Genomic DNA, 26,950 nt, shown 5'->3' on the forward strand with positions numbered 1-26,950 from the left:
CAAAGATCCCTAGATATATGAACTTTAAAAGATATATGAACTAGATATATGAACTTTAAAAGATATATGAACTGGATATGAACTTTAAAAGAAAAATAACAGACTATGAAAGAGCTAAAAACTCACATTCCTCTTTCACCAGAAGCCGGAGTTGTTTTCAGCGTGATCTGTCTCTGCTGTTCAGGGACCTATAAAGAGAAAGCTCTTGACTGTTGTTCCTAGCCCACAAGAAATCACTGAAAATGCCACAAAAAAAGATTTCATTATTGTTAATTCTCTCTGTTGAATTAGCCAAAATTCACTCTAAGGCTCCTGTAGCACCAGGCACTTTTAAGTAAAATGTACAAATAAAAATAATTTGTTACTTAAGCAGAATTAGCTAATCACCTTATTAGTAGGTTCTTGAGGCTCATCTCTCTGCTCAAGGTGTCTCTCTTGATGCTCCCTGAGTTCTCTTTCCAAGCGACTAATTCGACCTTCATACTGGGACTTCAGAGCAGTAATACGAACATCCAATTCATCTTTCTGCTGATCTAAGGCTCCATTCCTTTGTTTAAGCTCCTCATTTTCTTTCGTTAGCTGATCTTTTACACCTAAATAATTAACCAGGTGATTACAGTAATATTATAATCAAATATTTAAAACAACATTTATGCACTTAATTGGCACACAGTCACATCAGATTCTATCATAACATCTACATCAGTCATGATACGCTATACATCTCAATGAGCAAAGTTCTAAGTACATTCATGTTTAACTTATTACTAGAATATAAAATATACTTACTCCAACATAAAAATTTACTTTTTCCTAACTAAAATCTCAAAAAGCTAAAGATCCTAGCTAGCAGAAGCCCTTTTATATTTCCATGTATCATTCAATTCATTATTATGAATTGCAACATTTTTATTTCATATAATCTGCAGCACTGTTTAAAAATAATTCAAGAACTTTTAAAATCAAGTAAGTTGTTAGAACACTGTCATAGAGATCATTTTTTAAAAATGTCTGTAACAAAACCCAACTGATTTTATTTTATTTAACTACTCAGCAGACTGACAGGTAAGGCTGAATAAAGCCCTGAGCCTTGAAGAATTAGGTTCTTCATAAATTTCACAATATTCTCTCTGAAGAGCCAGAGAAGACCTCTAACAAATCACGAATAAAAAAATCCCTGAGCTGGTAAAAAACCTTATGCAGCCTACATAAAGTGTCTAGGCAACATGGGTCTGGGCTCAAAGGATCTCTGTCACAAGATAGAATTGTTATATATGAAAGCAGAATGATAGCAGTACTCCATTATATATTGCCAGCCAACAGTTAAGAAAAATTTCACAAATATATCAAGGACATCCTCATCACTTGAAAATCAGAACCGCTCTGTGTGTCCAGCTAAATATTCCTAATACTTAAAGCACATAAAGGCATGCGAACACACACACCCCCTTCATAGTAGATACCTTTTGTTTTTTTATCTATTCCATCTAATTTTAAGCCTGCAACACATAATTTTCACTACCAAATTCAAACCTTAAACAAATTTACCAGCTAGGTGCGCAATTTTTGATTTTGCTGCTACAATAGCCTTTCTTGTTTTTTCTTCCTTTTCAGTTATCTGTTGTCGGAGCTGCTCCTCCTGTGTGGTTCTATCTTGAAGATCCTGACGAAGTCGTGAAAGTTCAGACTGAAGTTGCACAGTCTGTTCCTGAAGGTTTCTTGCTTCTGTCTCTTTTTCAGATAATGTCTTTTAAAGGAAAACAAAGTATTCAAAGTATTCACCATGGAATTCAATCATTTCAATATAAACTGTATGTGCTAGCAACTTAAAGTATAACTTATTTGCTTTTTTGTAGATTAAATGGAAATGTAAGTATAGATTCAGACCAACTAAATGCACACTTGAAGATGATTAGATACTATTTACATACATGAGCCATTCAAAGTCAAAAGAATAAACTGCATCCACTCCCACATGGTAAGAGGAAGTGTCACTAGTTAACACGTATTTCTTTAGATGTACAACAGGAAAGAATTAGGAACAGGTAACTTACTGTTCTCATACTCTTACCTTCTGCAGATTCTCTACTTGACTCTCGAGTGATTTTGATTTTGTTTCAGCTTGGTTGAGCGTTTCTTTGAGTTCCTGCATCTCCTGGACTGAAACATGCTGTTCTTGATGGTCTCCAGAGGATTGAGCTGATGTCTCCAAAACCTAAGACAACAAACAGTAATAATACACTTATATATTTATATTTTGTCTAAGAAAATAATCACTGCTTGCAAAGAAATTTTATCCTTTAAGGTATTCAAAACTGAATTTTCTATGGAACAACTGAAATCTCCAAAAATGGGGAACAAGTTAGTAACAGAATATGAAAAAGCGAATCAAAAAATATTATAGTTAAATTTTCAACACTGAAATGTATTTTCATAATAATCAATCAAGTGAAAAAAGCAGACTACAAAACAATATAAGCAAATAATATTATTTCTTTGGAAGAACACATCGCCTACATGGATGAAAAAGCATACTAATGTACTAAGAATTGTGAATTTTTTTCTTTATATTTCTTTTCTAATCCAACATGTAATAAATACATAATTGTCAACATACAAATTTCTTACTTTCAGGAAGTAAAAACAATAATTAGATTCAAAGTATAATGATTTCTGAATTTTTTTGATAGGTGGTTAACATAAACAACTTATATAAAACTATACAATATCTGATCAGTCATCATTTTTTAATACATACAATTCTAATTAGTAATTAGTTATCAGAACGTGGCTTTGAAAATGGAGAGTATTTGAAAGGTGAAAACTGAACTAAAATATCTAGTATTTACCAAAATCTCTGAGTTTATAATGCATTTTCAATAGTAAAGATACCATATATGCTTACACAAGAGTTTAGTATTTAAAAGTTAGTAATATTCAAAATTACAAAGAAATAAGATTTTGTAGCATTCATCTTTTTTTGTAAGAAAAGCTTCTTCAAAATACCTTATCCTGTTGTGCTTTAAGTTCTTCATACTGAGTCTTGTACCTACGTCCAATTTTCTTTACTTGAGTAATCGTTCTAACTTTTTCTTGGATATCAATTATTTTGGCATCTAAGTCCTTCTGGATGTTTTCTTTTTCAGTTCTTACTTTATTCAGATCTTCCTTCAGGCTCTGAATTAAGTTCTGGTTGTTAGTCAAAGATGCATTTGATCTTTAAAAAATGGGGGAAAGAAGAAAGATTAAATACATGAGACTTTTTTCAAATTTTGAAGTTCAATGTAACTTTGTATTATATTGCTTTAATAACATTTTTTAATTTGAAAATCCTAAATAATACCCGTATACTTCAAAAGGTAGGCCCTCATGAATTCACAGTCCTTCTAAAAGATCTGATTACATAGGTTTACATGCACATTTTAGAGGGGAGAAACACGGAGCTACCCATGGTCAAGCAACATGCACAATTCTACAAAGTAAAATCAAGTGATGGCGCCCAGATTTTCATTCAGACTTGCCTGAGAGCGAAACCTGGATCTTTCTACTGCATTGAGTATCGTCAAATTTTCTCTGTAAAGGGCCAGATAGGCCAGGCGCGGTGGCTCACGCCTGTAATCCCAGCACTTTGGGAGGCCGAGGTGGGTAAATCACAAGGTCAAGAGATCGAGACAATCCTGGTCAACATGGTGAAACCCCATCTCTACTAAAAATACAAAAAATTAGCTGGGCATGGTGGCACATGCCTGTAATCCCAGCTCCTCAGGAGGCTGAGGCAGGAGAATTGCCTGAACCCAGGAGGCGGAGGTTGCGGTGAGCCGAGATCGCTCCATTGTACTCCAGCCTGGGTAACAAGAGCAAAACTCCGTATCAAAAAAAAAAAAAAAAAAAAAAAAAGGGGGGCCAGATAGAATATGTTATGCTTTGCAAGCCCAGTCTTTCCTACATTTTTTTTTAAAAAACGATGCTTTAAAAACATAAAAATCATTCTTAGCTTAAAGGCTGTACAAAACCAAATCATGGGCCACATTTGGTCTATGGGTTACAGTTTGCCAATCACTGTACTATACCCTGAACTGACCTTGAAATCAGATAGCCTGAATTAAGGGTATGGGTTAATTCTGTAACTTTAGGTAATCAATCTTTTTGAATCTCAGCTTCCTCTTTTTTTTTTTTGTTGAGACGGAGTCTCACTGTTGCCCAGGCTGGAGTGCAGTGGTGCGATCTCAGCTCACTGCAACCTCTGCCTCCAGGGTTCAAGCAATTCTTCTGCCTCAACCTCCAGAATAGCTGAGACTACAGGCATATGCAACCACACCTGGCTAATTTTTTATTTTTTAGTAGAGATGGGGTTTCATTTTGTTGGCCAGGCTGGTGTCGAACTCCTGACTTCAGGTGATCTACTCGCCTCAGCCTCCCAAAGTGCTGGGATTACAGGCATGAGCCACCAGCTTCCTCATTTGCAAGATTAAAAAATAACTCTCCTACTTAATATGCTAGACTATTGCTATAAAGAGAGAGAGAGAGTGTGTGTGTGTGTGACAAAAATCTGTAGGTTGTAAAACAATGTATAAATGGGGCCATGATATGGACAAATCACACTAAAGCTTAAAATAGATAAAACGGAAACATTAATTTTAATATTTAATTTCTTAATTTTAAAGTGGAAACACTTTGCTATTAGTTCAGGTAAGAAAATATTAGACTTAAAAACTTCCTTTGGCCAGACATGATGGCTCATGCTTGTAATCCCAGCAATCAGGGAGGCAGGGAGGAAAGCTTGAGACCAGCCTGGACAACACAGAGAAACCCCGTTCTCCACAAAAGTGAACACAAAAGCCAAAACAATAAAACCCACTTCCCTTATAGAGTCACAAATACAAGCTAACCAAAAGAAACAACAACAAAAAAACCTACTTGTAAGAGTGATTTGAGAGCTGTAAAGTTAGCTTTAGACTTCTATTGAGTAGGGTTTTAAAAAATGAAATTCAGAGAAATAATTACCTATAATGAAAATATTCACATATGTACTTTATATACAAAGGGATAATATTAAATCACTGTTTGCTTGACTCTACAAAGTAGACAGAAGTCAGATACAGGTCCTCTAGCACTTTCCATTCTTTCTAAAACCAGGAGGCAGGCACTTGGGGAGTCACATAAATAAGTGAAATAAATTTCTTTAAGATTTTATATATTATATATGATTTAAGGCTCCTTTCCATATACCTTGCAATTTCAGCTTTAAGTCTCCCAATTTCTTCTGTCAACTGTTGAATACGCTTTGTATGAACTTCCTTTTCAGAAAGGAGCTTCCGATATTCTTCTGTATCTGGATCTTTCTGCTGACTTACTAGATGCTAGAATAACAAAAATGCATACTTGATTTTGTTTAGGTTTTATGAAACAAATGTGCTATAATAAAATGGCAGCATATCTGATTATGTTTACATTAGGTGTCCTGCATGTAAAGTGATCAAGCATGGATCTACAAGATACTAAGATTAAACTAAGCTTTGGTTTTTTGGCTAAGAAGTCTAGCCAAAATGGAAGGAAAAAAAGACAAAAAACAAATGTCATTAACTGCTCATTATTTTCTCATATTTGTGAATAAGTGTTTCATATTAGTTCCAAAGAAGCCAAATAAAAGGAATCCAAAGAACCAAAACTTTTAATATTAAGTACCTAATTTCACTGAAGTGAAATTTACAAGAAAAAAACGTAGATAATGCATTACAAACTAAACACAGATTCTGTAGACGCCAGGTAATGTGCTTTACGTTTATTAAATTTTTATCACATGAAGGGTGGTAAGAGTTTCCCTCATTTTACAGATAAGGAAAACTGAAGCTCCAAAAGGTTAAGAAACTCTCCTAAGTCATAGAATTATTACATGCAAGGGAGATTTCTAACCTTTTGAATAAGGACCTGGAGTTTCTTACCACAGTATGTTACATGGTTTCATCTTCCTAAAAATGTACCAGTGAACAAGTCTTTTTAAAGTGCTTTAATAAATTCAATAAATTATACAGATTCCTATTTTTCTTTTTTCTTTGAGACAGGGTCTCCCTCTCCCACCCAGGCTGAAGTACAGTGGCACAATCCCAACTCACTACAGTTTTAACCTCCTGAGCTCAAGTGATCCTGAGGCCTCAGCCTCCCAAGTAGATGGGACTATAGGAATGCACCACCATTCCCAGCTAATTTTTAATCTTTTGTTGAGATGGAGTCTCACTACATTGCCCAGGCTGGTCTCAAACTTCTGGGCTCAAGCAATCCTCCCATCTTGGCCTTCCAAAGTGCTGGGATTACAGGCATGAGCCACTATGTCTGGCCTCAGATTTCTACTTTCATGTATAAAAGTGTTTAAGTAGATAAAATGAAAGCCTAAAACTTTAAAATTATGGAAAATAAAGTAACTGCTTTTTTAGAAATTATAAGATGTAACCAAAACATTTTATAAATTGAGTTGTAAGCTTAACATCTGTCACATATTTACACCTATTAATAACATATTAGACTTTCACTGATAAACAATAATTTTCACTAGTTCCTCAAATATTTTTGCTTCCCTAAATTCGCCCTATTATTAAAAACACATGTTCTGTTTTGGAACGGTTTGACTGCATTTACCTGGTTACGTGCTTTCCAACGTTTGACATCCTCTTCTAAAAGCTTCTTCTCTGCCTGTAGCATACCACTTTTCTCACTCAGCTCAGCATTTGCTTCTTGTAAGGGTAAAATATCTAACTCCAGTTTCCTCACCTGAAAATAGTGCCAATATTTTTTTAATAACAGATGTAAAAATTCGTTTATTATTAAAAATAACATGCTTCCACTCTTGATAATGAAGCAACAAACCTTTGCTTGTGTTTGCTGTAGATCCTGTTCTAATCTCTCCTTTTCTTCTCTCAGCATTTTATTGGTCTCTATAACTACATTCATTGTTTCAGTTTTCTTCATCAGTTCTTCATGCTGAGCCATTGTTTTTGCAGTTACCTAAACATTTCAAATACATATACATATCAACATCTAACAATAGTTGAAAGTCTACCTGTTCCTATGAGCTCAAAACCCCCCTACAACAAAGTAAAGAGGATTTAAGTTTCAACTTTTACAACTAACACTTTTGAAAATTCACATTTACTTTTCTGTGAGATCTGCTAACTGAGGAGTTTAAACAAATTCAAGAAGTACAAAGATAAAAGCGAAAAGATGCTACAAATCCCACCAACAAATAAACAGTACTAACATTAGGTAAAAAACATCAATCCAAATCTGTATCTTTCTGCATCTATTTTTTTCTTGCTGCACTGAATTCCATTATTAGTTCTAAAACGTTGTTATTTTAATGCTCGGTTTTTTCCCTCTTGTTCAGAAATCTCTCTTCAGTTTGATCCACTGCTTCATCACTTTGGTTATGAGCAATTTTACTGAATTATCTGTGAAGAACTTTTTTCCTTCTCATAGGGCATAATTATCCATCTTCTGCACTTGGTATCACTTTCTTTCCCCATTATTTTTAAAGCTATGGCGTATTTCATGGTTGCCATGCTACACTGTTCACGCTTGGACAGACATTATATTATTTTTTATTTAATCTAGGTTAATTGTTGACTCTCTTCCTGTATTTGAGAGTTGGTTTTCCCCCTAAGAACTTATTTGTGGGCGGGCATTTTCTAGTATTTACTTTCTATAGCCCAAAGGAATAAGAAAAGCAGAAAAGACGAAACAATATGCAATCTTTGTTAGACACTCTGATTCTGTCCCTTTTCCTCCAAGTATTAACTCTACTGAACTGAAGGTTCTGTTTATTACTTCCACGGTGAGATACATGTGAATTAAACAGGATGCAATTCTGGAACCTTTAGCTTCTGCTGAACAGATAAATCCCATAAACTTAATTATTTACTTTCCCCTGTTCAACAGTTTCTTCTTTAACAGTCATTTTGACTACTTATCAGTTAAAAGAAAGTAAATGTTTCAAGATCTTAATCTGCTTCCTTCTAGAGGCAGGCATATACTACTGTAGTTCCTAAGAATGATGTAACTGAAGAATAAGCTTTGGGTGTTAGTGTGGGGTAAGGAGTCAAGCTTGTTAATTACCATCCATTTCACTATCACACCTTTTCCTTTGGTTGTCAGTTTTTACTACTTTTTGATCCTTGGCTGAGAAAGATATTCTCTAGTAGTTTAAACCACTTTATTCTAGAATGGCCATCTACATGTATAAACCATGACAACTATAATAAATTAAGATAGCTGGAATTTACTAAGCACCCACTACATACCAGACATGCTTGTAAATGCTTCATGTACACAAATTTGATTAATCCTCATTATTATCCATATATTACAGATGAAGTAACTAAGCCTTTACTTTTAAGCACTATATTTAATATTAGTATTTAGCAAATGCTTAATAAATTTACAAGTTCAGAAGACTGCTTACTTCAAGTTAAGTTTTACATTATGTTAAATGGTAGAGACATAAATGAGTGCTTCTCTTTTATAAATCAAGTGTTTTCTTAAAGCTTGGTATACCTACCTGGACTTTCTCCCTTTCAGCATTTAGACTATCCTGCAGTTCCTGCAGCTCTCTTTCTAAAAGTTCAACCCTTTGTCGATAACGCAGACTCTCAACCTGAGCCACCTCAAACCTAGTTTCAGCAATTTCTTTTTCGCGCCGTATAAATCTACAAAAATAATATCAAAATTTTAAGTGAATTTTAGAAAGCCAACATTTCAAAACTTGGATAATTTCATAAGATGACAAAAAGCACCTACTTTAATAACTATTGCAAATTTTTTCATTAATAATAAATAATAATGGGAGATGCATTTCTATTTTTTATTACAGACAATGGCTTTAGAATGTTTATCTCTAAACTGATCTGATTTTTACTTTTTCAAGAGAAAGCTGCTCTAGTTTTCAATCTATCAGATTCAACTAGTCACTTATTTAATATGTCTAAATGTTAAAAGTTGTGAGTTTTTTGACAAGTAAAAGAATGAGCTTTGTATCAAAATTGTGTATAATCATTATCTCTAATTTATGCATTTGTAGTTTCATTTCACAGTTGTTATACCACAAAAATAAAGCAGTAAGAATATGATTTACCTGAGAATTTCCAAAATTTGTTCTTGAGATTTTCCTTCTTCACTGAGAGATACATTCAGTGGACCTTGCACACCTTCCTTCACAGAGGCAACGACCTTGTCACTTAATTTTTCAATCTGATCATGAAGTAATCTGTTTTGTTTCTCCAGATCTTCACAGCGACATACACATTTGGAAACCTCATCCTGTAAGCCAAGAGTCTATCAGAGTAGCCGATTTTCCAATGCACATTTTAAAAAACAACTCAGCCAGGAACAGTGGCTCATGCCTATAATCCCAGCTACTTGGGAGGCTGAGGCAGGAGAATTGCCTGAACTCGGTAGGTGGAGATAGCACTGAGCCAACATCGCGCCACTGCACTCCAGCCTGGGTAACAGAGCTAGACTCCGTCTCAAAAAATAAAAAATTTGAAAAAATAAAACAACTCTTCAATTCTCCAGAACATTCTATTCAGATTTACAGTAATACCTTTAACATTCTCTCTCTTTCCTCCCAAGACGCTCTGCACTCCAATAACTGTGATTCTGCTTTCTGGGTTGTTTCTTCCAAATGCTGACGGACTGAGGCCATTTTTGAAACCTGTTCCTTCGCAGCTTGTAGAGCTTCAACATCAGCAGCATGCAGCATCAATTCTCTCTCATACTTATTCTGAGCTTCCACAGCTATTTTAGCCTATAAGAAGTTATTTCCCAATTGATACCAAAGATTAAAAATCCATAAAGCTAGTTAGTACTTTTGGAAAAGATACACACTGGACTTTTTAAATAATAAGACAATCTAAATGTAGAACATAATTGAAAGTTAATGCTTTAGCTACTTAATGAAATATTATAAAACTGTCAGAAGTGAAACTGAAAAGACTAGCAATTTGGAAAAACTGTTTGATATAAGAAGCTACACATAACTCAGCTATGTAAATACTAAATTATAGATCAACTAATTTTCATAAAATGTACTTTGAAGCATTTCTTCCCTGTATTACACTTTAAAATACCGATATACACGTTACGCATATATAAGCAGTTAAGAACAGTAACCAAATGAATAGCTATTAACACACCACCCAACTTAAAATAAGAACATTACCAGTATCCTCACATGTACTCCTATCCCATCCTACCATTTTAGTAACTCCCACTCCTGAACTGTTTTATCATTTCTTGTTCATAAAGTTATAAAAAACCTTCAACATGTGTGTGCATGTGCATATATAAACTCAAAATAATGTTTAACATTTTATAAAAAGCAGTATATAGATATCCGTGCAAACTCAGGAATGCATTCAAAATGTTATCAAGAGGTTCTTGTTTTGTTAAGAAAAGGCTGTCGCTACTCAATTGTATCTATAATTTTATAACCAGATCTAGTGAAGGACAATAGTAACATAATTTTCCTAATTGAGAGCAAGTACAAATTTTAGTTTCCTACTCCTACTTTTATTTTTTTCCCCTTGCCAAGAATGCTTTGCTAATGAACACTGCACTATTTATTTTTAGCCTTCCTCAATACTTTTCAGTTTGTCTTGTCTAAGTCCCACAAAAGTGGAAATAATCTGGAACTTTTGTAAGGTCCACCAGTTCTCACAGTGCATAAATATACTTCAAGAATCATTCTCTAGGATCAAAGCTCATTTGTCAATAACTGGCTGTAAGAGCACAACTTACTTGTTCCTGACAGTCACGTCTGGCTTGCTGCTCATTACTTAAAGCTGTGCTTGCTCTCTGAAGGGCTTCTTGTACTTCATTCTGAACACTAGAAAGTGTTTTCTTCAATTCAGATAACTACGTAGAAAGAACAAGATTAAAAACAAAGTTAATTCAAACTTACTTAGAAAATACTGTATTATATTACTATATTGAAGTCTCATTTTTAAAGATCCAGTTAGCCCAAAAAACTGCTGCTAAATTTAAAATACACCCTGACATAATCAGTTCTGCAACTTTATATCCATTCCCTGACTAATGTTTGCAAAAGTCAAGTCTCAGGTTGGGGCTTTTAAAAAGAACCACTGATCTTTCCTGTGACACTAGAAAAACAAGCAAACAAACAACAACAACAACAAAAGAACCACTATTGCCCATTTCTGTACAGCAGTCTAAAAATTTCAAAGAGAAACGTATATAGACGTACGGAAAAGAGCAAAACATAAAACTGATTTCACCTATGCGTTCAATAAATTTCTGTTGAGATGAACTAAATGGCAACCAACAACCTAGTTAAAATAATCCAAATCCTTACCAAAAAAACCTTAATTTGGTTAATAACCTATTTACCTGTTGTTCCATGCTCTCTATGGCTCTTCTCTTATCATCCTGAAGTTCTTGTTTCTCCTTCTCTACTTCCATCAACTTCTTTTCCAATTGTGTCTGAAACTCAGCTGACTCTTTTAAACGAACTTCAATATTCTTACGTACTTCTTCTGTTACCTTCACCATATTACAAACAGTAGGATATGAAAATTATATACATGTAAAAGCATACAATTACTTTCTCCAAATCAAAACTAATTTGCAAAGTAATAAAATTAACACTTGCTTTATATTAGAAAAAGAATCCATCAAAGGTGATTAGAAGATTGAACAATAAGCAAAAACACCATATAAATCTACAAGTATTTACCTTAGCCTTAACTTGGCTACTGGCCACTTTTCTCTTATGAAATGAAATTTCCAATCTCTCATTTCTCCCTCAATCATCACATCTACTTGCCAAATCCAACTATTCCACAACTGAAAGGTATTTTCCTCACATATTTCAATTTCTTACAGTGACGTCAACCACAAAAGGATCTTTTAAAATTGCAGCCCTAGACTACTGCTACAGTCTTCAAAATGTTGAACTCTCTATCTTCCAATCTACCACATTAATTTTTTTTTGAGACAGAGTCTCGCTCTGTCACCAGGCTGGATAGTCATAATCTTGGCTCACTGCAACCTCCACTTCCCAGGTTCAATCAATCCTCCTGCCTCATCCTCTCGAGTAGCTGGGACTATAGGCGTGTGTCACCACGCCCAGCTAATTTTTATATTTTTAGTAGACACAGAGTTTCACCATGTTGCCAGGATGGTCTCAATCTCCTGACCTCATGATCCACTTGCCTCAGCCTCCCAAAGTTCTGGGATTACAGGTGTGAACCACTGTGCCAGACCACATTAATTTTCTAACCAAAAAAAAAAAAAACTAATTGTGACATGTTAAAAAAAAATCAGTAGCTCTTAATAAACCTACAGAATATAATTTAACATGATATTCAAAATCTTTCACATTTCGTTCTCAACTACATTTTTAACTGTAACCCCTCGCTTTTCACTTTACAAATTGTCATTTTCTGAAGCCTTGTACCATGGCTGAGGGTTCCTAGTACCTAAAAATACCTTTCTACTATATTTGCCTATGCATATACCTTCATTCAAGGCTCTATCTGCACAAATGCCATCTGTCTTGTGAAGCCATGCATACCCAGAAGACAAATAACATTCCATACCTCTCATTCTCCTCAACATTTGATATGTACCTTTCCTACCGCAAGTATAATTTCCATGCTTCATGAATTTTTTGTGTTTTTGTTTTATCTGGCTTATGAGACTCAACCTTATTTCATGAGGTTAAAAGCAATGACGTTGGTCTACTTCATACCACTGCCTTACAAAGTAGTCCTCTAATTAATAAAACAAAGTTAATAAATGTGTTCAGACTGAATTGTGAGTCAGAATTACACATACCTGTTTTTCCTTGTTCAGGGATTCTTCTAAACTAGTAACCATTGCTCGATATTGTTCCACATTGCTAGTACTTGTTTTGAGCCTCTCCTTTAAGTCATTCACCTGCTCTTCTGCCTGTCTTAGTCGACTCACAAGATCATCCACATCTTCTTTGTTGTTAGGCTGACCTAAAAGATACAACAACTCTGTTAAAATTAACATTTTTAATAGTATTTGAGATGATTATTATAAACAGTTTATGAAATTAGCATTAAGGTTCAAATATAGATATATTTAACCATTTAGAAAGTTTATTTCAATCCATTACGAATACCAAAATAAAAACAGGTACTTATGTTACTTCTCAAAAACAAAAAATTCATATATTAATATTTGAAATCTGCTGTTATAAAAATTAAGAAAAGAATATTCAAAAGAGAACAACCAAATGTTTCCATTAAACTGAGATAGCTATATGATGAAATGACAGAATTCTTAATTTATTAAACATTATTTACACTAAAGCACTAAATCTGAAATCTAAAATTTGGCCCAATTTTTATCTGAATTACATAAAATAGGCAGAAAACTACAAGTTGGAAAGAATGTTTTATCACATGATATTAATAAGAAATGACTACTAGATAATTATATACCTATTATTTATATGGATCAAATATTTATGTGTCTGCATATAGGCACATATATAGAGAGATGCTTCTCTATTCACAATGAGGTCACATCCTGATAAACTCATCATAATTTGAAACTATGAGTTCTGAAAACGCATTTAATACTCCTAACTCACTGAACAACACCATAGCTTAGCTTATAACTTAACCTAGGCTACCTTAAATGTGCTCAGAACACTTACATTAGCCTATACTTGGGCAAAATCATCTAACACAAAACCTATTTTATAACAAAGTGTTGAATATCTCATGTAATTTACTAAAGAAACACTGTACTGAAGTAGTTTCTACTGAATGTGTACTGCTTTTGCCCAATAGCTTGAAAAAATTGTGTAAATTGAAAGTCTATTTCCCTTCTATTCAAAAATAAAACCATATAAAAAGATTAAGACACAAAGGCTTTGAATTTCAAATGGTGTATCTGAAAAGGGAAATAAAATTTAATGAAACAAATCTTTGACCTGAGGCTATCAATAAGAAAAAATTGTGAATACTGCTTTACAGGAGACTACAAATCAACTATTTCTTTAAGAGAATCTTATCCTTGTAGTTTTCAAAGGGGTCCGGGTTAAAAAATCGAATAACCCTCTTTAGAAAGAACAGTTTTTAAAGTACCAATAAAATACTGTCAAGAAATAGAAAACTGGGTGCATAGCATGATCAATGAGAAGCAGAATTAAAAAGACTGCAAATTTACTAGTTTAAGCCCAAAACTGAGCACCACTATACAAAGGGTTGTTTTTTGTTTATTTTCATTTTATTAGCATTCACAAAGAATAAGGCTATTTACTTATTGGATATATTATAAACCTAAAGAAGAACTTACTTATTTCCAATTATATTGGTTTACTTATTTATTTACCTTTACCAGTTCTCTGTGAAGACTGAGAAGCAAGTTGGACTTCCATATTACCGAGGTGCTGTTTCAATGTAGCATTTTCCTTTTGAGCATTTTTTAACAGTTCTTTTGTGTTAAGATGAAGATTTGTCTCTGCATCCAGTTGTCTCTTTGTATCTAAAAGCTGCACCTACAAAATACATTAACCTTTGTAACACTCTCTTGAGGTTCCTATATATCTTTTTACAGACCTTTGGAACTTGGCCAAGAGAGAGTAACAGAAAACAGATTTACAACTTCACACCTGAAACAGCCAAAAAAAACCCCAGACAATACTCATGAAACAACTGAGATTCCTGAGATGGAAAACAAGAGGTGAACCTTAGATTGCCCTGATATACTGTTTTAAAAGTTTCCAGGCTATGACACAAGGCAGGGGAAATGAGGCACAGGCCAGGAGACTCTGTGAATAAGAACATAGCTCTGAGAGTCCAGGGAGACTAAAGCAGCTCAAATCTGTAAGAATCTAAGAGAGGAGAGGTGCACACACATTACCCTGGAGCTCTACAGAGGGTCCTCCTTAAATATTCACCTGAGTAGTGATTACTGCATATATGTAAGGAGCTTACCCCAGACAGGAGAACTGTCCAAAGAAATCAAAGTAAATACCTGGCACTCAAAGAAAGTCAAGAATAATGTCTGTTCCCAGCAGCCAGACTAAAAAAGCCCATAATTGCATTGGACACTGGGACGAGTACTCAAGAAGGTCTTGCCTCAGTAGTGGGAATAACCAGTCCTAGAAAGCACACTGCTCTGGGCCCACCTAATACACCATAAAAGGCAAAAGTCAAAAGAATCAAAACCATTTCAAATTAATTTTGCTACGTCTCAGAATAAAGCTCAAAAAGATTTAAAGGAATACAAAAATATTCAGCACCCAACACGGTAAAACTCAAAATACATGGCACCCAGTGAAAAAATTACTGGGTATAGAGTGAGGCAAGAAAAACTTAGAAAGTTTTTCAAAATCATGCTTTATCTTGGATGGCAGACTGTCCACACCAGATTAATTACAGAATATAATAAACACACTACAGAAATTCAGAACTCTCATAGACTCACATCTAGATTTCTTGTAAGTGTATGCCTTTGTTCCACCTCATTTTCCAACTTCTTCTTTAGATGAGAGATCTCATGTTCCAATTTTTCTATTTGGCTACTAAGCCTTTGTTTGGTTTCTGTTTCAGATCGCTCCAGTATTCCCTAAAATAAAGATTTTTGGTTATGTTTAAGAAAAAGGCAATACAAAAAAATAAAAATTGAAGGCAAGAGAGAATTACTGTATTACAACCCATTTCTACATGAAGAAATTAAAATCTAGAGTATTTACCAAGAAAGTATTCTGGTGTTTTTCATACTAAAATATCTATTATACAGGAAAGAGTTGGAACATATTATAATCATCAAGATTTCCCAAATTTTTAAAGAAAATATAAACCAAAGAATTAATCTTATAAATGGTAAAACTGCACAGGACACTGTAAATACAGCCTGAGGACCAAACATCTCAATGTATGGTTTCAATCAATTCTCTTTCAATGTTTTTTTTTTTTTGCCAATCAGTTTGAGCTTATAAGGATGCTCAGGTTAGCCTTGAACTCATGACCTCGCCTTCGCAAGCGCCACAACCTCCGGCGGGAGCCACTTTGGACTCCCAATGTTTTATTTAAAATGTTGAAATGTCTCAATAAACTCCAAAATTCTATGACCACAGTGGATGACAAAAGTGATGGATAAATTTTCTAATTAAGGTAATTGAGAGGATACAAAAATAAAATTATCTAAATTTAACTTTTATAAATTTTTTCTACATGTGGTTTTTATTTGGTTACCTGAATTGTTTGCAGATTAGTCAGCAGCAAGTTTTGCCCCCTTTGTTCAGCTAACAAAGACTCTCTCTGCTGAGAAAGACGAACTTCAGACAATTTAAGCATTTCCTTTTCCTTCTTCAAATTTTCTGCTCTTACCTTAAGTACAAGTGAAATAAAAAATGCTGAAAATCATGGTGTCAAATGTATTAAGATTATAAAATTAAAATGATTCATACATCACTACATATTTTTAATGCTACATAGAGACTATACCTCCTCATTGTATAAGGAAATACGAAACTTAGTTTCATGTAATAAAATATGAAGCAAAAATTACTGGGAATAATCAAGGAAAAAATCTTTCAATTACTACAAATACTTATGGTTCCTTGATCCAGACTTTAAAAAAATAACAGCAAGAAAAATTTAATATGCATGAGTAAGAAAGCAGAACTGCATGACTGCTATAGTCATACCTGAGTACTACTAAATTACGCAAGTTTTGGAATCCAAACTGGTTTCTAAGTACCTGTTTGAAAGTGATGACTTATCTATTTCAAGTTTCTCCCTCCCTCAACCCCAAGAGTATACTCTGAGTCTCAAGGGGACCAGGGAGAATGTTTTGAAAACCAATACTCTCAAAGTACTCATATTTATACACGTGGTTCATATAAATTATCAACCATAAAATTCACTCTACAAGTTTGAAAAAGGGCTGCTGCCCACTCCTCACAATGGAGCTGGAGCAAGATAAAAATAAAGAAACAGCCTGTAAGAGAATTATAAGACATGGGTTCAAGTCCTAAGCAACCCATCTCTCATGACTATCCTGACCTAGGCAAATTATATACTAGCTCTTGAGTTTGTTATACACAGGTAAAATGGAGGACAACTATACTTAGCTTATAAGTAATGATCAAAGACAGAAGATATAACTGAATAAAAAAAAAACCTGTATAAAAAATTTATCATCATAGAACTATTCAGCTGGAAGTATGGTTAATTTCAAAGGGACATCTATATTCAAGTTAAAATTCAGAAATATAAACTCAATGCAATGTAATCTTTATATGCCTTTTATTACAGATGAGTGAGATTGAATAAAACACATTCATTTGTCTCTGTTACAATCAAACACTAACCTACAAATTTATTTTGAAATGCAAGACTTGCAAGTAAATCTTAGTCCAGCAGAAAAACAAATACCTTTCCCTCTTCTATCTTAATATAAATAATCACCCTACTAACACACACTGACTATTTGCAAACTACGTATTAATTACTTGGTTTAATCGACAAATTTCTTCAATACTGAAGTCATAACAGTGAGTGAAATTCAAAGTAAAAACAAAGGAAATGGCAAATGCAATTCATAACAGAAGTCAGATGAGGGATATTGGACTCACTTCTGCGACAGCTAGCTTCTCATTTGCTCCTCTCAAGTCCTGAGTCATTGTATTGATAATCTGTTCTTGCTTTTGAGTCGTTGCAGTGAGCTTCTGATTTCTCTCATGAAGAGATGTTATTTCTCGACGATATCCTTCAACATTATCTTGCAGCATTTCATAACTTGTATAAAAAAAATTCTATAAGCAACTGAAATGATATCCTAGCTTAATTCCTTGAAGAATTTCACAAAAGCTTAACCCATTTCTCAGACTGTCCTGAGAATACTGTCTCTAATCCTAATGTAATATCATACCCATTTCTGTTACATTAAGTTCTGTTTAGAAAAAACTCCAAGAACATTTTTTATATTTTATTTTCACACTGAAAATCAGTCACATTTGTCTCAACTTCAAACAGCATGTTTACATAATATTAAATGAACACTGGCAGGAAGCTACACTTTTTTTTCCTATATGGGAAAGGGGCTAATTTTATGATTTACGAAAAAGTGGCTTGTGTAATAAGGCAAAACCTTCACTCTTTTTTCTCAATTCCAAATTTAGTGGTTCGAGTTCCAAATAAGCAAAGTATTTCAAGCTGAGTAACTTTTTAATCTTATTTTTAAAAAACCAATTACATTGAAAATAATGCCAATACAATGTTGATAACAGACACCCACTACAATGCAGTATGCAAATTAAGATAGTATACAGGGTTGGTGACGGATTTCTGCTAATCTTTTCTTCTATAACCTTTTATTTTATTTTCTTGTGTGCTTGAAAGCTTAGATAATGGCTGTCTAGAGGCATCAAAGTGCTTTAACTGGGCTTGCTGAACTATTAGATGTATGGGGTAACAGCCTGTAATATATTGTCTGCTATAAAACAGAAACAGTTTTATCATGTACCATATAAAAATAAATGTTACCCTAACAAGCTAAACTAACAAGCATTCAATGAATCTAATAACAAATAACCATGAATTATTATTTCTTTGGATATAACCAAGAAAATTAATTTTCCTAAAATTACATAGCACTCGCTTCTCTTCTACCTAGAAAAGGTGGAGTAAACTTTGCTCCCATTTCTCTCATCGTCTGCTTTATTTATAAAAGAATTAAGTCCTACAGAAACAAGTCCTTCAGTCTAAGGAAGGAAAACTACCAACATTCCCCACATGGACTTCAACTTATTATTTTTTTTTGAGACAGGGTCTAACTCTTTCACCCAGACTGGAGTGCAGTGGTCTGATCTCGCCTCACCAACTTCTGCTTCCCAGGCTGAAGTGATTCTCCTGCCTCAGCCTCCCAAGTAGCTGGGATTACAGGTGCGCAGGATTACAGATGTGCAGCACTACTGCCCAGCCAATTTTTGTATTTTTAGTAGAGACGGGGTTTCGCCATGTTAGGGCTGGTCTCAAATTCCTGATCTCAAATGATCCACCTGCCTGTCTCCCAAAGTGTTGGGATTACAGGCGTGAGCCACGGTGCGCAGCCTCAACTCACTAAACAAGCTAAACCCTTAGCACTGCCCAGAGAATCATTAATCAATACAAAAAAATGAACTATTAGAGGTTCTCATTCTGGAACATGGTTTGCAAAAAAGGCAACACTATTGCAAATTAGCTCTTAAATTTAAATGATTTTAACTATAAAGTATAACGTTTAGACTTAATTAATTTTAAACAAAAGAAAAATTACCGTTTAGAAGCAAAGTCTAGCTGGGTAGAAATTTTGGTATTTTGTGATCGCAAATCTGTAACTTGCTCTTGAAGTTTCTCAAGCTGCTCATTTTGTATTTTTTCATTTTCTGCTTTTTCTTTTTTGTAGTTCTCAAAAATTTCCTGCAACTAAAAATTGGAGATTATGAGATGATGACACACTGTGTTCTCTAAAAACCTAATCCAGGACAAAGGTGTGATCTTTACCTGTTTAAGCGCAGCCTTAGCCTCTATGGCCTCTGTTGATTCAATAACAGGTACTGGAGCAGGAGTGGAAACAGTTTGTGATGTACTTGGACGTTTTGGAGTTGATGCAAGAGAAATATCATCCAAGCCTGAAGCTTCAGGAAAGTAAAAAGACTAATAAAATGCTTTGTTGACTTTCATAAATCAGTTTAAATCTAATACTTCTTTGCAATACATTATTACCAAATAAACAAGCTACACTTGTTGAAATAAATTATAGATGTTTTTAAATAAGGAATCCACTAAACAAGGTATTGAGATTGTTTTTGATTATTAGAGATAATTCAGTATTTATGGATTAAAACATAATCCATAATTATGTTTTGATTATTAAAACATTATTTCTTTTGTTTATTAAAACATAACCAAAATAAATACTGCAATTCATTGATTCTAAGATGCACGTTTTTCAACAATAGAAAGCATTTCTTCTTAGTGATACATAAAATAATGGTATGTTTTACAGTTGATGGAATGTTACAAGCAATCATGTATGGTAGTAAAATTTGAAGCCACCATCATTAGAGTGGCTATTGCTTATATTGCAAAATGAATCCCTTAATATACATTTCCAAATTATTCCTGAAAATAACTTACAACAACCTACCTTGTAATGGAATGGCAACTCCTGTTGTTTGTGACAGTAAAATACGGTACATATCACGCTGACGAACTATGGAATCAACAAGCTGCATTTGATGCTGTCGTGATTTGCGGAGTTGTTCTAGTTCGGTGAGGGCGCTCTCAAGTTTAAGCTGAAGCTCAGTGATTCTGTAGAAAAAGTCACCCTATTTCACAGGACTGAACTGAGAGTTGGCAGATTGTCATTGCTACTATAATTAACGAAGCATCTTTGTCTTCCATTAAGCATAACATTTTTGTCTCTCTCATCCTCTTTTCCTTCTGCTAAATATTTTATGAACTACTTTTTAAATTCCCACCACACAGGACTCAGGTACTTACTAATGCAATCAGAAAAATTTGTTTGTAAAAATTAATCAGTTCCACTCACTCCAAACTCTAGTCTACTTGCTTTCTTAGCCATTCTTCCTCTTCTAGCATTATACGTGTTTTTGAAAAAAATCTCTGATTCTTAGATAGTTTCTCCATAAAGCCAGTCTGCTCACTGAAATCTAGGACAGGTCCTCTACGTCTATGCTCCTACAGATGCACTAATCACACTGAATGGAAATTGTCTACTTCCCTATCAATTTTATTATCTATTTATTATATCTGTCTTGCCCATTAACTAAGGTCTTCGAGCAGAAATTTTTTGTTTTGGTATTGTTGCTTAATTCTTTCCTCCCTAAATCACTATATCCCAAGTATCTAGCACTGTTAGGGACATATAGATTTTTTTTTTTGAGACGGAGTTCCGCTTGTTACCCAGGCTGGAGTGCAATGGCGCGATCTCAGCTCACCGCAACCTCCGCCTGCTGGGTTCAGGCAATTCTCCTGCCTCAGCCTCCTGAGTAGCTGGGATTAAAGGCATGCGCCACCATGCCCAGCTAACTTTTTGTATTTTTAGAAGAGACAGGGTTTCACCGTGTTGACCAGGATGGTCCCGATCTCTTGACCTCGTGATCCACCCACCTCGCCTCCCAAAGTGCTGGGATTACAGGCGCGAGCCACCGCGCCTGGCCCCAGGGACATATAGATTTTTTTTGTGCAGGGAACAGACTCTTAACTCTGTCGTCCACTTAGAGTGCAGTGCATGATCATGCCTCACTGCAGCCTCAACCTCCTGGGCTCAAGTCATCCTCCCACCTCAGCCTGCCTCCTGTGTAGCTGGGACTACAGGCAAGTGCCACCATATCCAGCTAATTTTTTACTTTTTTTTGGAGAGACAGGGTTTCACTATGTCATCCATCCATGCTGGTCTCAATCTCCTGGTTTAAATGATCTCCCATTTAGGCCTCACAAAATGTTGGGATTACAGGCATCAGACACTGAGCTCAGCTGAGGTTTTTCTAAATGTTTACCAGACAAGCCTCTGAGGTATTCAACTGCTTACTTGGATGAAGTTGTTTCTTGTTCTTCTCTTTCTCTGGTTTCCCCAAGCTCTCTAAGGGCCACCAAAAGACGCTGATTTTGTTGTTGAAGCTCTTCAATATTTCTGTAAGATACTAGATGCTGTGATATTACCTCAGATGAACTACTTATATCAGCAGAGCTTACTTCCTCATCACGAATTACATGGTTACCCCTTGCTTCTTCAAGTTCCATCAAAAGCACTCTAATCTAAAAACAAAGTTTTGATATGTTATAAAATAGTGTTAGTTTCAATTCTGGAAATGTTTAAAACTAAAGTTTTTCAACTAACACATTACTTAAAAAAATCTTCAACTTTTACTACCTCAAATTATCTTTAAAAACAAAGCATCCTTAGATATTAAAATCTAAGCAATCAAATTTTAATAGAATAAAGTTACTTTTAAGTATGCAATGAAGGCTATTATGTATTAAAGGGTAGCCAAATTACAATTCCCAAACGTGGCTTCATTTTTTGTAAAACAATGATGAAATAAAGCCCACAGAGATAAATACTTATTTTGTGTGTGCTTTTGTATATATTATATATTAGGGCAGAGCACAAAAAATAGACATTTAAACAAAAAGCATATACATAATGCCATTCATGTGAAATTTTTACATTTGTGTGTTATGCATACGTACATACATATAAAAATTAGGGTAAAATACATGAATGACACATTAAATTTATTGACTTGTACATTAAAAAAGTGACAGAGTAATGCATACAGTTCAATTTTAATTCAGTAAAATCAAATAATCCTTAGATATGTTTATATATGCTCATATATACATATAAAGAGAAGGATGTAAAAAATACACAACAGTCCATTAACATAGGCTACACTCTGGGACTTGAGAGGTTAGAGGGGTAGAAGTTACAGAACGCTTTTATTTATTTTTGAATTACTTCTTCGTTTATTGCAACCAACAAGTATAATTTAAAAATTTATCAAAACTTTGAAAAAAGAGAGCGGCTATGAAAAGAAATAATGAGGCTACAACTCTGCTCGAGTACTATTCTGAATTAATTAGAATTTCATACCTGGTAGTTCTGTGTTAGATACCTTCAAACAGATTCAAAGATTACTGGACAGTCAGGTTTTAAAAAGTAGGAAAACAAAAAAAATTCTAACCTGTTGTGAAAGATCTTTTATTTGTATTTCCATTCTTTGATTGTCTCTCTCAAGTACAGATGAATGTTTGTTGGCTTTATCAGTGTCCTCCTGCAATCGCTGAATCTCCTTTAAAATGTAAATTCATGTGAAAATTTTGTACTTCCTTCTAGGATTTATACAAATAATAAAAATACACAATATTCAATACCACCAGTAATCAACATACACAGAAAAAAATTCTACATAATACCGTAACCACTAAACAGTAAGTTCTGTATAAATTTGAACACACCATTTCTTATTCAGACAGTAAAAAGCTTCAGGTAAAACCCTCACTTTCAACAGAGAGAAAAATTCAAGGAAGAGCTAATCGACAATATTCCCAATCAGGCGAGACTGCTAGACTTCATTTCATGAAGAAGAAAAAGACCAGTTAATATAATAAGGTACCTGGATTTAAGCTGATAACAGCAACAGAGATTTAATTTTCAAAGAGGGATATATTTATATTCTTCTCCAAAAAAGTTAAACAATTTATCAGTTTAGAAGAGTAAATTCATTTAGCTGAATTTCTTCCATAAAACTTGTTCAAGAAATCTTGACAATTTCCCTCAGTAATGTTAATAGTTGTACGTAAAGCAAAACATTCAGAATATAAACTTTTTGAATTAGTATCTCTTACACAGAAGAAAAAAATCTTTATAAATTTCCTTAACACTTTTAATAAGCAAAGAAGCAGTAACAAAATAATGTATATAAAGATATGCCAAATTGTGAAATGGTAGAAAAAAGGAGCTCTATGGTCAAATAATACATTATTTCTAGGCAGGATCTTGCAACTGTCTGATAAACAATTACTACACTAAATAGGAGGGTTGTGTTACACAGAGAGATTAATTTGAAGAGATGTATAAGGAGATTTGGCTATTATTTTCTTGTTGAGAATCCTAAGGAAAACATATCAAATGCATTAAAAAAACGTTAAAATGCTTTCACAATTTTAAATACCAATTGTGAAATAAATAAAAATTGCTAAATAAAGGTAGAACATTTTATGATTAGCAGTGTTTAATAATGTAATGAGAAGTTTCAAAATTTATTTACTGAAAATCATATTTACATTTTTTTTTACTCAATCACCTAATTAAAAAATACGTAGTAAATCATTTCTCATTTGTATCATTACCACAGCTAAATTTTAGGAATGGAACCAACCTTCATGGCTTGTTCAAGCTTAACAGATAAACTTGCTACAGCTTTCTGTGCTCGTTCATATTCTTCACGCTGGCGTTTCAAAATTGGTGCTTTGGCTTCCACTTCTTTCACTATTTCATCTAGGTACTTATTAATTCTTTTGTTCTCTAGTTTCTCCAAAAGCAACTGATCCTGAGTTTCCACATAAGCATTATAGAGCTGAAAGTAGAAGGATTGTTTGAAATCTAACCATAACAACACAAATATGTAGTCTATCTAGTTTCATAATAAACATTCTTTAACACTTACACAACACAGAAATGTTTACTATATGTTAGATACACAGAACTAGGAACTACAGGAAGACTTTCCTAGAATAATCCATTAATTATAAAATGATTTTCAAAACAATTTTTGAGAGAATTAAATTTCAGAGAGATTTGTATACCTTTGCTGAAGCAAAATAAGAAAATATCAAGATTTACTATCATTCTTACCTCAGTTAATTTCATCCCAGGTTTCACTATTTTAGCTACAGCTGCTGCAGTAGGAGACATGGCTGCAAGCTCTTCTTCAGATAATATGGCTCCTGTATCAAAATATATAATTTGGAATTTGTAAAATTCCAAACTACAAACCATTAATAAGTTTTTCAAGATAAGTGACATGTACTGTACATTATATAGTGATTGCTATAAACATTTTTAACATGACATCAAAAAGTCATGTGACACATCTAATTCTAAAAATCATGCAATCGTCTGGGAATTTACAAAACACTGTGTGATCAAATAGTACTTAGATACCTAATTCTGTAAAGATACAGATAGACCATTAATTTTAAAACAAATTCTAACAATGGAACTTGATGGAGTTTCCCTACATCACAGCATGACAGAGAAATACTATTAGTGAAATTAAATGACTTTCATGCAGGAAAGCTATAGTATTTCAAGCCACTAACAACCATCTATCAGCCATACCTTTACGTTTTGTGGCAGAAAGAAGGTCATTTGCATTCTCTAATTCCTTCTCCAATTTCCCTATTTTCTCGAGCATTTCTTTTTCCATTTGATCTTTAGATTCCTCCACCTCTAGAAGATGATCTTGTATTGCTTTGTTGGCTAAAAACAATTTTAAAGACCAAATATTCAAACATATAGTTAAAATTTTAGATTACAAAATGCACCAGATAAGTCACTTCTCACCTCAGCATTTCTACTGCATACTACATTTCTAGAGAAGCTACAGAAAGTTCTTGCTCTATTTATAATTTCGGAATTGTCTTGGCTGGTGAGTAGCTCCCCTTTTGATCTCTCTCACCCACAAGGAAAATAAGGAAACTCAAAGGGTAAAAAGTGGTTCTAGGTCTAGCTTTGATTTCAATTTCTATCTTTAATACTAAGTAAAGGGCATTATTGGAAAAGACCATAAATATCTTACACTGAAAAAAGCAAAAATTTAAGGAAATAAAACACTTTCCAAAATGCAAATGATAAAGAGGATGTCTTGTTTATGAAGTAAAAGAGTATTCAAACATACTTAATCAGAGTAAATGTTTCAAAAAAGAAAATTTTCTCATTAGAAATCAGGAAATTATATAAAATTATTAGATGAAAAACTTCAAGCAAAAAACCCCCTGCTGTCTATATGTTCAAAAACATATAAACTTACATTTGCATAAAATATAATTCCAAATTTCCTAATCCAAAGTTCTTTCTTCCGTACCTAATTCCAACCCAAATAAAGTCTAACACCTAAATCCAATAATCTATACAAAACAAGGGTAAAAAGAAAAACAATGCCTTCTATGTAATAACAAAAGTAACGTTCCCATAACTGAAAGCATTTACCTTCACCAGCTTCTTTCAAAAGTTTGTGTAGTTCATCCACTGCCCGGGTTAGTTCATTGCTCTTTGCTTCGGAGTCATCAGCGGCACTCTAAAAGTTAATCTTAAAAAGTTACCGAAGTCAACAATGCAACATTTAGATAGGCACATGTGTGGGGGCATATTTACCTTGTACAAGTTAGAAAGTTTTATGTGTGCATTTAATTCGTTATGGAATTTCTCTTCCATACTGGCCTGTTGCTCCTTGGCCTGAAAAAGACAGCCCAATTAGAGCAGTCTACTTTCAACTTAATTTAGAATACTTATCGAATGCCAAGATGAAAAATTCCATTTTGTAAAGTAAGAGATAAAAACTAAAACACTCAAATTCAAATCAGTCTTCATGACCAAGATAAATTAAGGATGAAACATTACTGGTATTTTAAATTCAAAGTAGAATAATTAAACAATAATAAAATTAACCCACACTCATTTTTTAGATAGTATTTTGGATATAACATATAATTGCTATTTCTGATTCTATTACAGCCTAGTTACATCACATGGAAGTAGTACTCTCACCATTTTATGGGGCCAAAGAGATTAAAACATGACATCATTTTGTGAAATAACAGCTTCATAAGTGCTTTAACATTTTATATAAAAAAATTTAATGGTCATCTATACCTCTTTTAATTTGGTCAACAGATCCTCCACATGCTTTTGAAGATGCTCATTTGATGTTTTTAAGCCATTCATCTGTTCTTCCAGTCTAGAAACCTAAAAACAAAAAAACAGAGCTGGAGGAAAGGATGTCATATTAACTGAAATGACTCTGATATGAGGTTCATGCTGCTAAGGAAAAGCTGAGTGACTCCCCATCCCCAGCTGAAAAAGCTATTAAAATATGAGTAAGAAAATTAAGAATAACTGCTTACAGAACAGCATGTTTCCATTTAGCTCACAAAAACTTACCATCACTTCTTTAGGCACAGACCACTTCTTAAACACGTTATTTTAGAAAAGATATATCGTAAGACAGCAGTTACTATCCAGATTTGATGAAGACTATCTTAAATTCTTTATTTAGATGCAACTGGTTGATTTCCTATGCCAAATGTTAATGCGTTATTAACATTTAACCCCTACTCTTAAAATTAATCAAGTACACACTATTGAATACATATTTAACAAACTG

The 26,950-nt window shown here is 33.8% G+C and overlaps 1 protein-coding gene across 1 annotated transcript in view; it reads right to left on the reverse strand.

Moving 5' to 3' along the window:
- The window catches only part of TPR (translocated promoter region, nuclear basket protein), a 60,234-nt gene that overhangs the window by 22,327 nt on the left and 10,957 nt on the right, over positions 1–26,950 (reverse strand). The window contains exons 7-35 of the mRNA XM_017966425.4: positions 26,440–26,532; positions 25,942–26,022; positions 25,777–25,864; positions 24,907–25,047; positions 24,421–24,512; positions 23,945–24,142; positions 22,748–22,855; positions 21,592–21,818; positions 20,185–20,348; positions 19,539–19,672; positions 19,312–19,460; positions 17,630–17,792; positions 16,245–16,379; positions 15,475–15,615; positions 14,377–14,542; positions 12,844–13,010; positions 11,395–11,547; positions 10,786–10,902; positions 9,590–9,793; positions 9,122–9,306; positions 8,549–8,696; positions 6,862–6,999; positions 6,634–6,765; positions 5,230–5,360; positions 3,007–3,217; positions 2,072–2,215; positions 1,549–1,747; positions 388–593; positions 127–188 (exon numbers count right to left, since the gene is read on the reverse strand). Coding sequence (XP_017821914.3) covers positions 127–188; positions 388–593; positions 1,549–1,747; positions 2,072–2,215; positions 3,007–3,217; positions 5,230–5,360; positions 6,634–6,765; positions 6,862–6,999; positions 8,549–8,696; positions 9,122–9,306; positions 9,590–9,793; positions 10,786–10,902; positions 11,395–11,547; positions 12,844–13,010; positions 14,377–14,542; positions 15,475–15,615; positions 16,245–16,379; positions 17,630–17,792; positions 19,312–19,460; positions 19,539–19,672; positions 20,185–20,348; positions 21,592–21,818; positions 22,748–22,855; positions 23,945–24,142; positions 24,421–24,512; positions 24,907–25,047; positions 25,777–25,864; positions 25,942–26,022; positions 26,440–26,532 — 4,277 coding nt within the window. The remainder of the gene's footprint in view (positions 1–126; positions 189–387; positions 594–1,548; positions 1,748–2,071; positions 2,216–3,006; positions 3,218–5,229; positions 5,361–6,633; positions 6,766–6,861; positions 7,000–8,548; positions 8,697–9,121; positions 9,307–9,589; positions 9,794–10,785; positions 10,903–11,394; positions 11,548–12,843; positions 13,011–14,376; positions 14,543–15,474; positions 15,616–16,244; positions 16,380–17,629; positions 17,793–19,311; positions 19,461–19,538; positions 19,673–20,184; positions 20,349–21,591; positions 21,819–22,747; positions 22,856–23,944; positions 24,143–24,420; positions 24,513–24,906; positions 25,048–25,776; positions 25,865–25,941; positions 26,023–26,439; positions 26,533–26,950) is intronic.

This window comes from Callithrix jacchus, chromosome 18, assembly GCF_049354715.1.
Source record: "Callithrix jacchus isolate 240 chromosome 18, calJac240_pri, whole genome shotgun sequence".
Lineage (NCBI taxonomy): Eukaryota > Metazoa > Chordata > Mammalia > Primates > Cebidae > Callithrix > Callithrix jacchus.